The 14,732-nt window shown below is 47.9% G+C and overlaps 1 protein-coding gene across 2 annotated transcripts in view; it reads right to left on the bottom strand.

The window, feature by feature from the left end:
* Nucleotides 1-9,333: 9,333 nt before the first annotated feature.
* The window catches only part of GPA33 (glycoprotein A33), a 45,295-nt gene continuing 39,896 nt past the window's right edge, over nt 9,334-14,732 (bottom strand). The window contains exons 5-8 of one of the 2 annotated variants that reach the window (XM_059146211.1): nt 11,691-11,810; nt 10,890-11,013; nt 10,318-10,470; nt 9,334-9,792 (exon numbers count right to left, since the gene is read on the bottom strand). In XM_059146211.1, the coding sequence (XP_059002194.1) occupies nt 10,338-10,470; nt 10,890-11,013; nt 11,691-11,810 (377 nt within the window). In that variant the 3' untranslated portion in view covers nt 9,334-9,792; nt 10,318-10,337. Of the gene's footprint in view, nt 10,471-10,889; nt 11,014-11,690; nt 11,811-14,732 lie in introns of both variants that reach the window. The other variant, XM_059146210.1, reaches the window with a different exon arrangement.

Below are 14,732 nucleotides of genomic sequence, written 5' to 3'. Positions count from 1 at the left end.
CTGGTCTCTCCTGGTCCCCGCCCTATGTGCCTTGATCCACTGCTGACTTCACTCTGTAATCTCTTAGCAGAAGAAACTGTGAGTACAACAGCTTTGCTGAGTTCTGTAAATTTTTTTTAGAGAACCCATCAACCTGAGCTTGGTCTTGGTGACGCCCGAATACAGTCAGAAACTCTATCTGGACCTTTTCAGTAGATACAACTGGAGAATATATATTTTTAAGATCAAATACATCATGATTTCACACTATATTACAAAGTGCAGGTCCCCAGGCTTTTACTTAACCTCACTAATCCTGTATCTGTATCTCCCTTCAACCATGCCAGAAACTCCGGTTCTAACTGAAAACAAATTTTCATTTCTCTTTACTCTTCCAATAAAACAAACTCAAAATAGCAGCACTAAATCTACTAGCAACACTATAATTATTGAGAAGAGTTTAAGGTTTTGTTTTTGTTTTTAAGGTTTTGTTTTGTTTTGTTCTTAGGGTTGGTTCCAGTGGGAAGACATGGTCAAATTACTATTTTAAAGTCACTCAAAATAGTTCATCTCTGTGCAATCACACGATTAACTGGATATGCAGATATTATCACTTGTATTTTATTTTCTCTTTTTAGGAGTTTTTATTTAATTTTGTTTCATAATTTTGTGAAGTACTTATGCTTCTAAAGACAACTCTTCATACTATTTTTTTAATTTTTTTAAAGATTTTTATTTATTTATTTGACAGAGATCACAAGTAGGCAGAGAGGCAGGCAGAGAGAGAGAGGGGAAGCAGTCTCCCTACTGAGCAGAGAGCCCAATGCAGGGCTCAATCCCAGAACCCTGGGATCATGACCCAAGCATAAGGCAGAGACTTAACCCACTGAGCTACCCAGGTTCCCCTTTTCATGCTATTTCAAGAAGACTCTCTCTCTACCCCTCTATATAACCATTTTTAAATTTACTACTATTCTGTTAGTGGTTTTTAGTACATGAGCAAATACATACATGTGTATATGTACATCTGTATCTATATCAACATACAGATATACGCAACCCCCCCCTTTCTAAAATAAACGGTAGCCCACTTTACATGTTTTTCTTCATTCTGCCTTTTCTACTTAACAATATAACCTAGAGATTGTTGGACTGTAGGATTTAGAGATACTCCTCATACCTTTTTACACCATACTATATTTCATCATGCAGCTGAAGCCCTTTTTATTTAACTATATTCCTACTGATTCAGGCTATTGCTAGTCTTATTATTAGATAATGCCCTAATAGTACCTTGGGCATACATCTTGTCATATTGTTGTTAGTGTACTTTCAGGATAGTGTCTTGACTCTAGATTCCTAAAATACTGATTTGCAGTGTAATTACTGGGCCACATGGTATGCATCTGTATACTGTTGCTGAATATTGCCAGTTTCTCCTCCATCAGAACTCTTGGGCCGTTTGGCATGCCTATCAGCAAGGTACATGGGTGCTGCTTTCACCAGACTCCCCAACGGTGTTTATGGTCCAAAGTTTGGATTCTTGCAGATCTTACAGGTGGTAAATATTTCTTGGTGTAGTTTTAATTTGCGTTTATCTTACTGTGAGTGACATTGAATATATTTTTGCATGGTTAAGGGTAGTTTTCACTCTCTTTCTCTGTACTGACTGTTCCTATCTCTGATAATGGATTTTTCAGGGTTTTCCTGATGTTTCAAATTATTATCTTTCTGCTAACAAAGACTCAAATTTTAACAAGAATGTTAAGTCCTGGTAAAACTGCAGTTGGAGGTGGTATTTACAAATATTTAAAAATACGGATTAGGGTTCTGAATTATGAGATTAATAATCTTGGGTTTCTTGGGTGTTTGCATCAACTTCATTCACTCGTTAACTGACATTTATTGAGCACATGTTATATCCAAACACTGTTCTAGGCACTGGAAATCCAACAACGAGCTTACTTTCCTACCTGAGGGAGCTAACGAAGAAGGAAATCACATGATTTTTCTGATTCCGGCTGAAAGATTCTCCCTAAGAGAATATACTCTTGGTTTACATGATTTTCTCCATGCTTCCATCTCTGATATCTGGAAATTTGGGGTCATCCCTCCTAATGAGTCAAAAACGGTGGTAAATCTTTTGCCATCGAGATGACTGTTAGGCACCTCCTTTGGTCTCAGTGGCTTCTTTTCTCAATGAAGAAAAAAAACTCCACCGATCTTACGACTGCTGAGTCACATTGCCAAAGCCCCTGGTTTTCAGATCTTCCTGGGTTATTTCCACTGCATCCACATTGTAGAGAAGTTAAGGGAGCAAAACTAACACAAATGCAACCCCCATCTGTTTGTCCCCATCTGGTCTAGAGAATAACTCCAATTAATGAGGTCTTGGGCACTTTTTGGTGGTGGCATTGTTTCTTCCTGACTCTTCCCTGTCTCCATCCTAGGTGCCAAGACACAGCTCTCCTGAGTCATGGAATGGGTTCAAAGGAACTGCAAGATGTTTTTAATTTCATAAGGCAGATAATAAAAACGAGTTAGAGAAAGTGGGAACAGGAAGAGAAAAGCAACATGCTGGGAGAGGAGGAAGGCCACTCTGAGCTGATAAACCATATCGAGTGTTCCTGAAGGGAAGGACTAAGGCCCATGGCATGTAGCCTTAAGCAACTAACATATTGTTCAAGGGTTCTGGATCTCTCTCTGAGGAGAAGGTTCTATAATAAAGCTCAGGACACAGAGTTAGACTTCAGTTTGGGCCCCAGCTCTGTCACCAACCAGCTGCCTGAATCCTTGACAAGTCACTTCAATTCTTCGGAACATCAGTTTCTTCTGAGGTAGCGTGGCTATCTGGCTGACAGTGCAGCTGCGAGGGTCAAAATGGGTCATGTCTTTGAATATGCTTTACAAAGTTCAGAACTATTTTTTTTAAAGATTTATTTATTTATTTGAGAGAGAGCATGCAGAGGGGGCAGAGAGGCGGGGGGAGAGGGGGACAGAAACCCAAGCAGACTCCCCACTGAGGGCGGAGCCCCATGGGCTGGATCCTATGACCCTGAGATCACAACCCCAGCTGAAACCACGAGTCAGGCACTCCACCACCTGTGCCACCCAGGCACCCCCATTCATGAACTTATGATACACAGGCTGAAAAGGCATGATGCCTGAGGCTGAAGTATAAACAGGCTCCCTGGGAAGAATTCTCTTCAATGTCTGCTGTTGGGAACACTGGACATGCTAAAGAAGGCACCTGGACTGCTTTCTCACACCACACACAAAAATAAACTCAAAAGGAATTAAGGACCTAAATGTAAGACCTGAAGCCATAAAAATCCTAGAGGAGAACACAGGGAGTAATTTCTTTGACATCAGCTGTAACATTTTCTAGATGTATCTCCTGAGGCAAGGGAAACCAAAGCAAAAATAAACTATTGGAACTACATCAAAATAAAAAGCTTCTGCAGAGCAAAGGAAACAACCAACAAAACTAAAAGACAATTTACTGAACGGGAGAAGATATTTCCAAATGACATATCTGATAAAGGATTAGTATCCAAACTATATAAAGAGCTGATACAACCCAACATCTGAAAACCAAATAATCCAATTAAAAAATGGTCAGAAGACATCCAGATGGCCAACAGACACATGAGAAGATGCTCAACATCACTGATCATGAGGGAAATGCAAATCCACCTCACTCCTGTTGGAATGGCTCAAATCAAAAGCTCAAGAAACAAGTGTTGAGTTCAGTAACTCATCAGTTGCATATAATGATGATATACTATAAGTTGGCTAATTGAATTTAAATTTTTAAATAAAGGGCACCTGAGTGGCTCAGTGGGTTAAGCCTCTGCCTTCAGCTCAGGTAATGATCTCAGAGTCCTGGGATTGAGCCCCGCCCACATCGGGCTCTCTGCTCAGCAGGGAGCCTGCTTCTCCCTCTCTCTCTGTCTGCCTCTCTGCCTACTTGTGATCTCTCTCTCTCTCTCAAATAAATCAATAAAATCTAAAAAATAAATTAATTAATTAATTTTAAAAAAAAAGAAACAAGTGTTGGCGAGGGTTTGGAGAAAAGGAACATTCATGCCCTGCTGGTGTGAAGGCAACCTGAGGCAGCCAATGTGGAAGACGGTAGGCAGGGTCCTCAAAATATTACAAATAGAACTACCCTTGGGGCGCCTGGGTGGCTCAGTGGGTTAAAGCCTCTGCCTTTGGCTCAGGTCATGATCCCAGGGTTCTGGGATCAAGCCCCATGTCGGGCTCTCTGCTTAGCAGGGAGCCTGTTTCCTCCTCTCTCTGCCCGCCTCTCTGCCTACTTGTGATCTCTGTCTGTCCAATAAGTAAATAAAAAATCTTTTAAAAATAGATCCAGTAATTGCACTACTGGGTATTAACCCCAAAAGTACAGAACACTAATCTGAGGGACTTTTGTACCCCTGTGTTTATTGCAGCATTGTTTACAATAGCCAACTCTGGAGGCAGTCCAAGTGTCCATGAACAGATGAATGGTTAAATGTAATGGAATATTATTTAGCCACGAAAGAGAATGAAATCTTGCCATTTGCAACAACATGGATGGACCTGACCTAGCAGGTGCAATGCTAAGTGAAGTAAGTCAGTCAGAGAAAGACAAATACCATATGATTTCATTCATATGTGGAATTTAAGAAGCAAAATAAAAAGAATTATAGGATTGTTGCCAAAGAAGTCAGCTAGAAAGAGACTCCAAAGGCCAAAATCTGGGACTAGTTGAGCATCAAAATAAGTAATGACAACAAGGGATTATAACCCAGGAGATAAAATAGAAATAAAATAGAGCCCATAGAGATTTAATCAACTGATGAGTAAGTTAAAACTCTGATGAGAAATGGGATGTTTACATGGTCTCTAAAAACCTCTCAGAAAAAGAAGTTACAATAGCAATAGCAACAGGAAAACGAGTAACTTTAGAATGGAGAAAACTTGCAGGCACCGCTTTCATCCAGTGACCAAAGTTCACATGATCAGTAATAGGGAAATTAAAGTCCTGGGCCACCCCATAGGATCAACCAGAAGAACACAGCTTCATTTCTGCGATGCTCTCCTTAAAAACACATGAGTTTAATCATGAAGAAATAGTAGACAAACCCAAATTGAGATACTTTCTATACAATACAGACAGAGATAGGACATGTAACTAGATGCAAGGAATAATTCTGAACTAGATGCTCTTGCTCTACTGGATATTACGGGCTAATGGGGTCTAAGGGTATTGATGCTGATTTCCTGATATTGATGACTGTATTGCAGTCAATTAGGAAAATATCCTTATAGGAAGGAAATGTACATGAAGTATTCTACATATATAATTCGCATTCAGGGTGATGGAGCATTGTGTTGGCATTCTCAAATGGTTCAGGAAAAAAAGTCCTTTGTATTTTACTTAAACATTTTTTGTAGGTTTGAGATTATCTCAAGAAAAATAGTGGAAGGAGAAAAAACCCAGTGGAGGGATACCATAGCATCCCACCACCTTCCTGTGTATGTGTGGCATCTCCAGGCGCACCATTCCTAGAGCCTTTCCCAGTCAACGGTGGCGCGGTCGCAGGACCAGCCATCTGAAGAACCAATCCCCCGTTTTCTGGAACTGGGAAGACATTGAAAGGCCCTTGTTCTTCCCACCCTCAAAGTAGGATATGAGTGTTTCTAAAATTCCTTATTTGGAACTTGGACTCTCTTCAGTTCATCTCTGAATGAGCTTTAACCCTTTTAGAAGTAGAACGCATCTCTCTCCACCCTCTAAGAAGGTGCGGGGGGTACAGAGGGGAGGGGGTGGAGAGAGTCAGAACTCGGTAAAAACAGGAAACCCATAACTGCTTACAGGTGAAGACAGATGTGTGGGTTATTCTTCATTTGCACCTCCCCCTCTCCCGACCTTCTCTTTCCCTTTCTTCCTCGATTTTTACTCCAAGAGGCTGATCCCCACAGAAGACATGACCTGATGGGCAGGGTGGAGACTGGTGTTTCCTCCCCTGCCCGCTCCCCACATCGTTGCTGCTGTTCTGACCTTGGCATCTCTCTGTGACTCCACCTCCCATTGGAAACCCCTTCCCCTGTCTCTGGCTCCTACTGGGTCCTGGAAGGGTTCGCCCCCTTCTCTCCCCTTGTTCTTTTGGGCATTGGGAAGGTGGTGGCTTTCCCAAATGTGAGGAATAGGCTTTTCCACAATAAAAGACAAGGCCTGGGCTGTACATGGTGGCCTTAATAAAAAAGCTACATATACTGCACGAGTACCTTCTTTTCATTCAAGAAGTGGCTTCAAGTTAAGTGATTTCAAGGATAAATCCAGTTTGTTTCAGGTTAGACTTGGGGAAGCTGTGAGAACAGAAGAGGAAACAGTGGAGGTGTACTAGGTGGTTTGATGGTTCAATATAGTCACTGTTTCTCCTTGAGAAGGGCGGTGGGCCCCTGTTCTGATGACCTGTGACTTGCTCCGGGCCACAAAGTAGGAGCAGAAGGAACGGAACCCCTGGCCAAGCGAAGTTTCATGAGTCTTCTCAAAGTCCCACCTTTTCTTTTCTCTCTGCTATGAGATGCACCTTCCTAAGGGCTGCGTTGATGTTCAGCCCGCATCCTGGAACGGGGAAGGCATGGAGAAGGCTGAGCTAGAGGCAGCAGGTCGTGTGAGCAAGAAGTAACCCTTCATTGTCGTCCGCCACTGAGACTTGATGTCGTCACCAGGACATAAGTTGGTTTAAGCCGATGAATACAAAAAGACAGCTTGCATTGAAAAATAAATAAATAAATAAATAAATAAATAAATAAAAAGGAAAAATTGTTTTTTAAAAAAAGCATGAGCTGAGGGTAAACCCACTTTGCACTATATCCTGGCTCTCTCCCACAACTGGAAGTCGGCCAGAAGAGAGCCAATCTCCGTGAGCAAACTCAAGAGCCAACAGCAGGTGTCCCCAAGTAGGTCCTTCCCCCCCGGACAGCACTTCCAGTAGGGATGAGGCGTCACCCTACAGGTGCTCAGGGCCCTGACCCAGAACCTCCAGGAATGAAGCAAGGCTGGTGAGTCTTTCACAATCGCCCCAGATGACATAATGCTTGGTGAGGCCCACCGGTGTAGAGAGGACATTTCCTTGAAGATCGCTGGCTTCCCTTGTTCTGAGGCCATGTTCAATAAGCAACTGAGGGCACAGTCGTCAGGGGGTGAGAATGCCTGGGGCAGGTCTGGTCGGCTTAACAGCAGCAAATAGCAAAGTGACATTCGGTGTTTATTCAGCTTGCTAAAACTCACTGGGCCTCAGCTTCCTCGACTGTAAAACGGGAATAATAATAGCACCTAACTCCCAGAGTGAGGATTATGAGCTCTGTGGAAAGTGTCCGGAGCAGTGGCTGGCCCAGAGCAAGTGCTGTCCGAGTGTTCACTGTTAGTGTTGTACATCAGACTCTGTGAGGTTGGTTCATGTCACTCTGCCTTTGAAAGCCAGTGCTGCGGGGGCATGCACTAAAGGAACTGAAGAACAAGCCCATAAAGAGTGGACTGATTTACCAAGTTCATGGTACTTGGAAGGGACCTCTCCAGGCAGCCAGAGTCCTTCCTCAGGGGATAACACGCATGCCTCATCTCGCCATGGGCCGTGATATTTGAAGCTGTAAGTAAGGATTGTAAGAAAAACGGTTTCAAATGGCTAACAAGTGTCTAGCGCACGATCTTCCCTCAAACAATGATGACCTTGGTGTCTCTCCTCAAGCATGCTAAGTCTTTGTACTGTCGGCCAGAAACCACGCATTGGAAGGGAATGCCCGACAGCCTAAGGAGACTGGGATCGCGGACTCTGACTATGAGAGAAACCGCAGTCATCTCATTCCCACGGTTTCTGCACTGAAATAAATTCAGCCTTACCAGCTGATCACGTGATCTGAGGCTCGTGTAGGAGAACCCCACACTGGGTATGGACCTGTCAGCACCACACCTTTTCTACTTGTAAAACCATTGGTTTTCCTTCAAGATGGAGACCAAACATCCCCTCCTCTTTGGAGCTTTCTTGAACTCCCTCAGGGTCCCCGCTGTGTTCCCGTGGTATCTTCTCCATCTCCCATAACTATGTTCCTGTCACCTCCATTAGACTTCAGCTCCTCCTGAGTAACGGTGTCTTGGTGACCTTTCTAGACTGTACAGCCGGCACAAGGTCCGGCACATAGTAGGTGCTCATGAAAGATTTGTCATTAAATCAGTGCAACAGATCCTGATTGAACGTTATCGAATTAATGTGATGGGTACTGATTGCCCTGATTTCCTTACACGAGCCTGGCGCTAAGGCATGTGAACCTTCAGAGCCTTTCCAGAGCAGAGGAATAAGCCAGTCCAAACTGGGGGAGGTGGCCACCCCCCCTCCCTCAGCTCTGTCAAGGGCATGCTTGGAGAACCTCGTGCCATGAGGACGAAGGCACTTCAAAGTAGGTAGAGGACCAGGAGATGACCTTGGGCAAGAAACGTTGACACCAAACAGTATTTAGTCAACAGACATTGTCCGGTGCCAGCAGGTGGAGGCCGTGAGAGAGATTCAGTGCCTGCCCTCACCAACCCTACAGGCCTAGGCGGAGACAGACCACGGGAATGACAGTTCTGCGTGACCGGTGTTGGGACTGGAAGGGGAAGGGACAGGGAAGGGCCTTTGAACGTGTGGCAGGAGAGACAGTGTCGGAGGCGAGAACCAGCTGTGGATCATGCTGCTTTGAGGAGGGAGAGCCACGTGTTCTGTCCCACGGCGGGAGCGGGCGCGTCGCCTCCTCCTCTCTCAGGAGGGGCCCGTCTGGGGCATCACTGGCAAGAGCCTCTCCACCCTCTTCCCTGGAGCCTGTGGACGGATCACCAGGCCCGCCGCCGCCCGTCTGACACTTTGCCTGGAATATCCCTCTGCTGCCGGGGAGGGTCCGTCCTGTCCTGGCCGCCCCCAGAGACAGCGCCTGGCCCTGCTGCGGCCACCGGCAATGGAACCCACAGATCTGACCTTCTACTCCGCTCCTGCCCTGTCACCTTGCCTCGCTGCTCCTGGGAAGCAGAAGAGGCGTGCGGTAAGTAGACACAAGCCCAGGAGACGTGTGCGTTCCCTCGGGGTGAACAAACCCCGCAGGAAAAAAGAAGTAAGAATATCCACTGACATTTATTATTACTGATAGCACTTGAATGAAGCAAAGAATTTAACAAAATATGTAAGATATATATGTGTGTATAAATATACTTTTTTTTTTTTTCAATCACAAGTGGATGATAGATTTAAGAACTGGTTTTCTGATCATCCAGAAAAGACAACGACGTTTATTTAACAGGAAACTGCATTTGGGTGAGACTAGCCACAGGGCCACGAGCCCGACAGTGGGCGACAAGACGGGCAAGCAGGGGGAGGGGGGAGTTGCGAGTCTACAAACATCAGAGAGACCAGAAAGGGGAAGGCGCCCAGATTCAGCTGGAGTGAGCCCCGCTGGGGGGGCTCCTGGAATGTGGGGGGTGGGAATGGGGGAGGGGGAGGGAAGTGCAGCCCAGGCTGCGGCCCAGGGAGCTCAGACGTTGCTTGAGGGATGGGCTGATGCTCAGGTTAACTGCTCAGGAGCTGGAGACAAGGTGACAAGATTGTTCCCATGTGTGGGGGAGACCAGGGTCTGGTTATCGCTGGGATTTGAGACAGGCCAGTTGGGGCAGGTGGTGATGGAAAGCGCATCCGAGCCGGAGAGAGAAAGTGATGGGCCGCTGAGGAAGTGTGCAGTGCAGGGGAGCAGAGCCGGCCCTCACGGAGGGTTTCGGGAGATGAGCTGGAAAGGGAGCTTGGGGCCAAAGTGGTCCCGAAGCAGGAGTTTTCACTTAGGTTTGATAAATCGTAGGGAGTCCTTCCCCGACTCATGTATCCAACAAGTATGTACCGTGTGCAACCCGTCCCCCCGCAGCGCCCCGGGGCTCCCCCAGGTGCTGTGTTTGTGTGGTGGGGAGCAGAGCCGCTCCCGTTCTGCTGAGGCTGGGGCTGCCTCTGGAAACTTCGGGTCGCTCCCAACCAGGAGCCCCAGGCTCCGTCCTGTGCCTGGGGAGCCCTGCCAGCTACAGAGGTAGGTGAGGCTGCGGCCTGGTCCCGGCTGAGGGCCAGGCTGTGAGCCGGGCACGGCAGTAGGAAGGGGTCACGCTGCGGGGGAGGGCGCTTGGCAGGGTCAGTCACCGGTAAGGCCCCCTTAGCCAAGCCCTCCAGCAGGTGACGCAGGGAAGAAGCATCCTGGTCCGTGGCCGGAATGGAGGGCGAGGAAAACGGAGCCAGGAGAGGGGGGGCAGGAGGCCGAGGAATGGATGCTAGTCCGCCCCACCTCAGCCTGCGGCGGGCTCGTCACCGGCCGGCGTGGCCAGGGGACCCCCGCCCCGTGCTCTTGCGGTCTTCCTGCCCGTAGTCGTTCTCCTCCTCCCGCTCTGTCTGAAGCTCCCTCACCTGCTCTGGAGGCTTCTGGTAGATCATCCGATTCCTGGGAGCAGTGAGGATGGAGGGGAAGGGTTTGCCCTCACTCAGGCTGGGGAGCTGGGCCTAGAGCTCCTTAGGGGAAAAGCAGCCCTTGGACCTGCCGCCCCTACCCGTGCCGATGCGAAGGGCCCCCGGGCTGCAGGCTGGCTCCGAGTGGACAGGAGGTGGCAGCTAGGTGGCTCCTGAGCTCAGAGTGTTAGAGGGGCAGTCTGGTTCCACCAGAGCAGGAGGGACGAGCTCCGCCCCAGGCTGGCCCCCGGAGGCCACAGGAAGCCTGGGCAATCACGGGCCTTGCAGCCAAGCACCAGGGCTGCGAAGCCACTTGGGGGCAGCTGTCCCCACTGGCGGTGTGAGTGCAAAAGGTCACGAGGAGCGGTGACACTTGCCCCCACTCCTGCCCACAGGCTGTCCGCGAACACTCACGGCTTTGTGTCCTCAGCCTCGTCCTTCCCCCGGCAGCAGCAGCAGTAGATGACAATGCCCAGGACGATGAAGGCTGCAGCCAGGCCCCCCGCGATGCCCGCATACAAGGCCACGTTCATGGAAGCTGCAAGAGACAGAGCAGGGCAGCTGCATCTCCCGAGGCGTGACCTGAGCCCAGGCCTCTGGGGATGAGGAGCCATGGTGAGGGAAGCCTCTGGACGGGCCCAGCCTTCCTCCCAGCCCAGGGAGGGCTGCCAGCTCCCAGCAACACCCCGTGAAGGGCCTGGCCTTGCAGGGAGGAGACGGGGGTCTAGAGACACTCGTCAGGATGGAGTGGGTGCAAAGACACCCAGGCTAATAGATCGGTGTCCCAACTCTCCCTGGGTGACCCAGGCTCCTAAAAAGTCCCCAGCTGTCTGCCATGCCAGCTCTGGCTCTAGCCTGTCCTTGAGCGGGTGCTGGGGACCCGCCCCAGAAACTAGGGTCCAGACTCTGTGGCAGCTGACTCTGGACGCTCCCCTCATGCCCACTGAGTGGCCCTAAAGGCAGGCAGGGCTGAGCAGGTCTCCAGAAGTCAGTCTGAGGCTCTGCTTCCCAAGAACCAAGGGAACTGGCCTGACCTCTAGGCAGGGGAGCATCCGACAGAGGTCACCCCAGGTTACCCTGCCAGCTGGTAAACCTACAGAGGCTCCCCAATTCACCACCACCAGGTCTCCCTCAGCTGTCTCTCTGGACCCCGCACCAGTGACCTGGCCTCCGTCAGACCGAGGCTGACCCACCCTGCCCCCAACCCGCTCTTACGAAGTCTGATGGCCACGGTGATGTTACAGAACTCGGTCCCCACCTCATTGCTGGAGGTGCAGATGTAATAACCCGACATGTCCGTGGAGATGTTCTTCAGAGACAAGATCTGGCCTGCGACTGAGAAGGAAGAACAGGGGAACGAGGCACCACTGGTCGGTGAAACACCGAGACACCTGGAGGCCCGAATTCCCAGGAGGACACAAGCACGGCCGTTGACCTCGTCTATGTGGAGAGAGCGTCCGCCTCGAGGCCTCCCAGGACGACAGCAGGCAGGTCGCACAACCCTGCAGTGCTTAGAACGGAGTCAGGCCCCTGGGTTTGAAGCCTAGTTCTGCTAGATTAATTTTGTGACCTTGGCCCAGGAACTTAGCTTCCCTGAACCTTAGCTTCTGTATTTATAAATAACAAGAGTCCGTGTGAGGCACGGCAAGAGGGAGCATGAAGCGAGGCAGTGATCAGTGCAGGCCAGCCTGAGAACACGCGACCTGTCGCACGTGCACGGGAAACATAAAATGCATATGTATTACCTCAAAGGGCTTTCTAACAAGAAGGTATGGTCATAACCACTTTTCTGCTCTTTGGAACCTGTGTCCTTGAGCTTGGACTCATGGAAGAAGTCTTTGAGAAATCGAGATCAGTCCAGCGTCCTCATGAGAATCCTTCCTGCTAAACCTGGGATCCGATGAATTTCTCTACCTTGAAAGCGAGAGCTTCATGCTCAGATGTCTTTAGATGCTCTGTCCTCAAAGACGCTTTGTCACAACTGCTGTTTTGAGTGGAGAGTTAGACACCTCTGCCTCTGTCTGCAGCAGAGGGGGCCTCGTGAGATCCTGCTGCACCAGGCAGCTGGATTTCATCCAGGGGAGATGCTGGACCCGGCAGGTGGGACCCAGTCACAGCACGGCTGAGACATTCCAGAAGCCTAATCTTCAGGAACGAGTCCAGGCTTCCTCCGACTCCCTTATTTCCCTTAGTGTTATACCCTCGAGCTCCATGTTGTTGCAAATGTCAAGATTTCCCTCTTTTTTATGGCTGAATAATATTACATTGCATACACATAACACCTCTCTATCCATTCGCCTGTGGGTAGACACTTGGGCTGCTTGCGTATCTTGACTCTGTAAATAATGCTGCTATATGGGGTGCCCGGGGGGCTCAGTCGGTTAAGCCTTTGCCTTCGGCTTGGGTCATGATCTCCAGATTCTGGGATCAAGCCCCGCATCCGGCTTCCTGCTCAGCGGGGAGTCTGCTTCTCTCTCTCTCTCTCCCTCTGCCCCTCCGCACTGATCATTTTCTCTCCCTCTCTCAAATAAATAAATAAGTAAAAATCTTAAAAAAAAAATAATGCTGCTATAAAGGGATGCATGTAAACCTTTGAATTTGTGCTTTTGTATTCTTTAAGTAAATACCCAGTAGTAGGATTACTGGATCAGAGTGTAGTTCTGTTTTTAGCTTTTTGAGGAACCTCCATACTATTTTCCACATATGTGGAATTTAAGAAACAAAAGAAATGAACAAAGGGGAAAAAAGAGACAAATCAAAAAATAGATGCTTAACTCGAGAGAACAAACTGATGGTTACCGTAGGGGAGCGGGTGGGGCATGGGTTAAACAGGTAATGGGGGTTAAGGGGTGCCCTTGTGATGAGCACAGGGTGATGTATGGAAGAGTCACTATCCTGCACAAGCAGAACTAATATTACATGGTGCATTAACTAATTGCAATTAAAATAAAAAGGTAAAAAACCCGAACAAATCCAAGCTTCTGAATAGTATCACAGGGTTACAGATCTGGTCCTACGCTTACCTTAGCTTTGTCTCTGGCCAGTTCCCCACTGTGCGGCCACTCCACCCCGCAGCCCCCACCCCCGCCACGGCCTCCAGTCTCTTGCCTAATTGCATCTGGTGTGGGTTTCCCTTGTCTGGATGTGCTCCTCCCTATCCTTCCTCAAATGTGCGATCCTGTGATTTTTGTCAGCAGTCTTGTCTGGGAAGTGGAACAAATACTCAATCTCCAAGGTCACAGAGGTAACCAGAGGCTTGGAGAAATTAAGGTACTTGCCAAATGTCACAAAATTAAGAAATGATAAAGCATAACCAAAATGCTGTTTTAGGTCTAGAACTCTCTGGAGCAGTTGACAATTTTCCATTTTCCTATGTATCATAAAAAACAACGTAGGTTCATTATGAGAATGTGTCCATGACACGAAGCTATTACTTGCAGTCGGTTGAGTGGAGAAAGCCTCAGGGGCCTGATCGCGATAGCCCTGCACAAGACGAAGACAGTCTCTGTCCCCGCGTGAAGGGGACAGACAAGAAACCAGGGTGGTCACAGGTAATCAGTTAGAAACAGAAATGCTACTTGAGCTTATGGCAAGGGAGTTTAATCTCATCGGAAGGGTCAGGGAAAGCCGGTATAAAGAACAAAGAATGAAAAAACCATCCATAATTTCACCAGCTAGAAATACCAGCTGATGATTTGGGTTATTTTCTTCCTATCTTTCCCTATGTACTTTCTTCAGATTGTTCCCTTGAAACCCACAGCTGTCTTTATTTTCTCGATGCTCTTTTTCTATAAAATGCTACTGCTTCTACCCTAGAATTTCACGCCTCAGAATGTTTTCTGGAATATTGCTTACCTGTGACAGTAACATATGGTACTAAAAAAGCAGTCCATGACCAAAGCAAAATTTGAAATCCGTGAAAGAGGGTTAAATACACTTTTTAACAATAGAACTCTCAGAGCTTCTAATGTGTTAATAAGCACTGCGTGTCCCTAAATGGTGATGATAGTATAATGGTCTTCTTTTCTTTTTAATTTTTTAAAAATTAAAGTTAGCTAACATACAGTGTATTATTACTTTCAGAGGTAGAATTTAGTGATTCATCAGTTGCATATAAAAGCCAGTGCTCACGAAGTGCCCCCAACGCCACCACCCGGCCACCCCATCTCTCCACCCACCTCCCTCCAGCAGCCTTCAGTTGATTTCCTGTCGTTAGGAGTCTCGTAACTCCCTGTTTCTTTCTTTTTTTCCCAAAGA

The sequence above is a fragment of the Mustela lutreola genome, chromosome 14 (genome assembly GCF_030435805.1).
Source record: "Mustela lutreola isolate mMusLut2 chromosome 14, mMusLut2.pri, whole genome shotgun sequence".
NCBI lineage: Eukaryota > Metazoa > Chordata > Mammalia > Carnivora > Mustelidae > Mustela > Mustela lutreola.
This window is presented reverse-complemented; position numbering and strand designations above follow the sequence as displayed.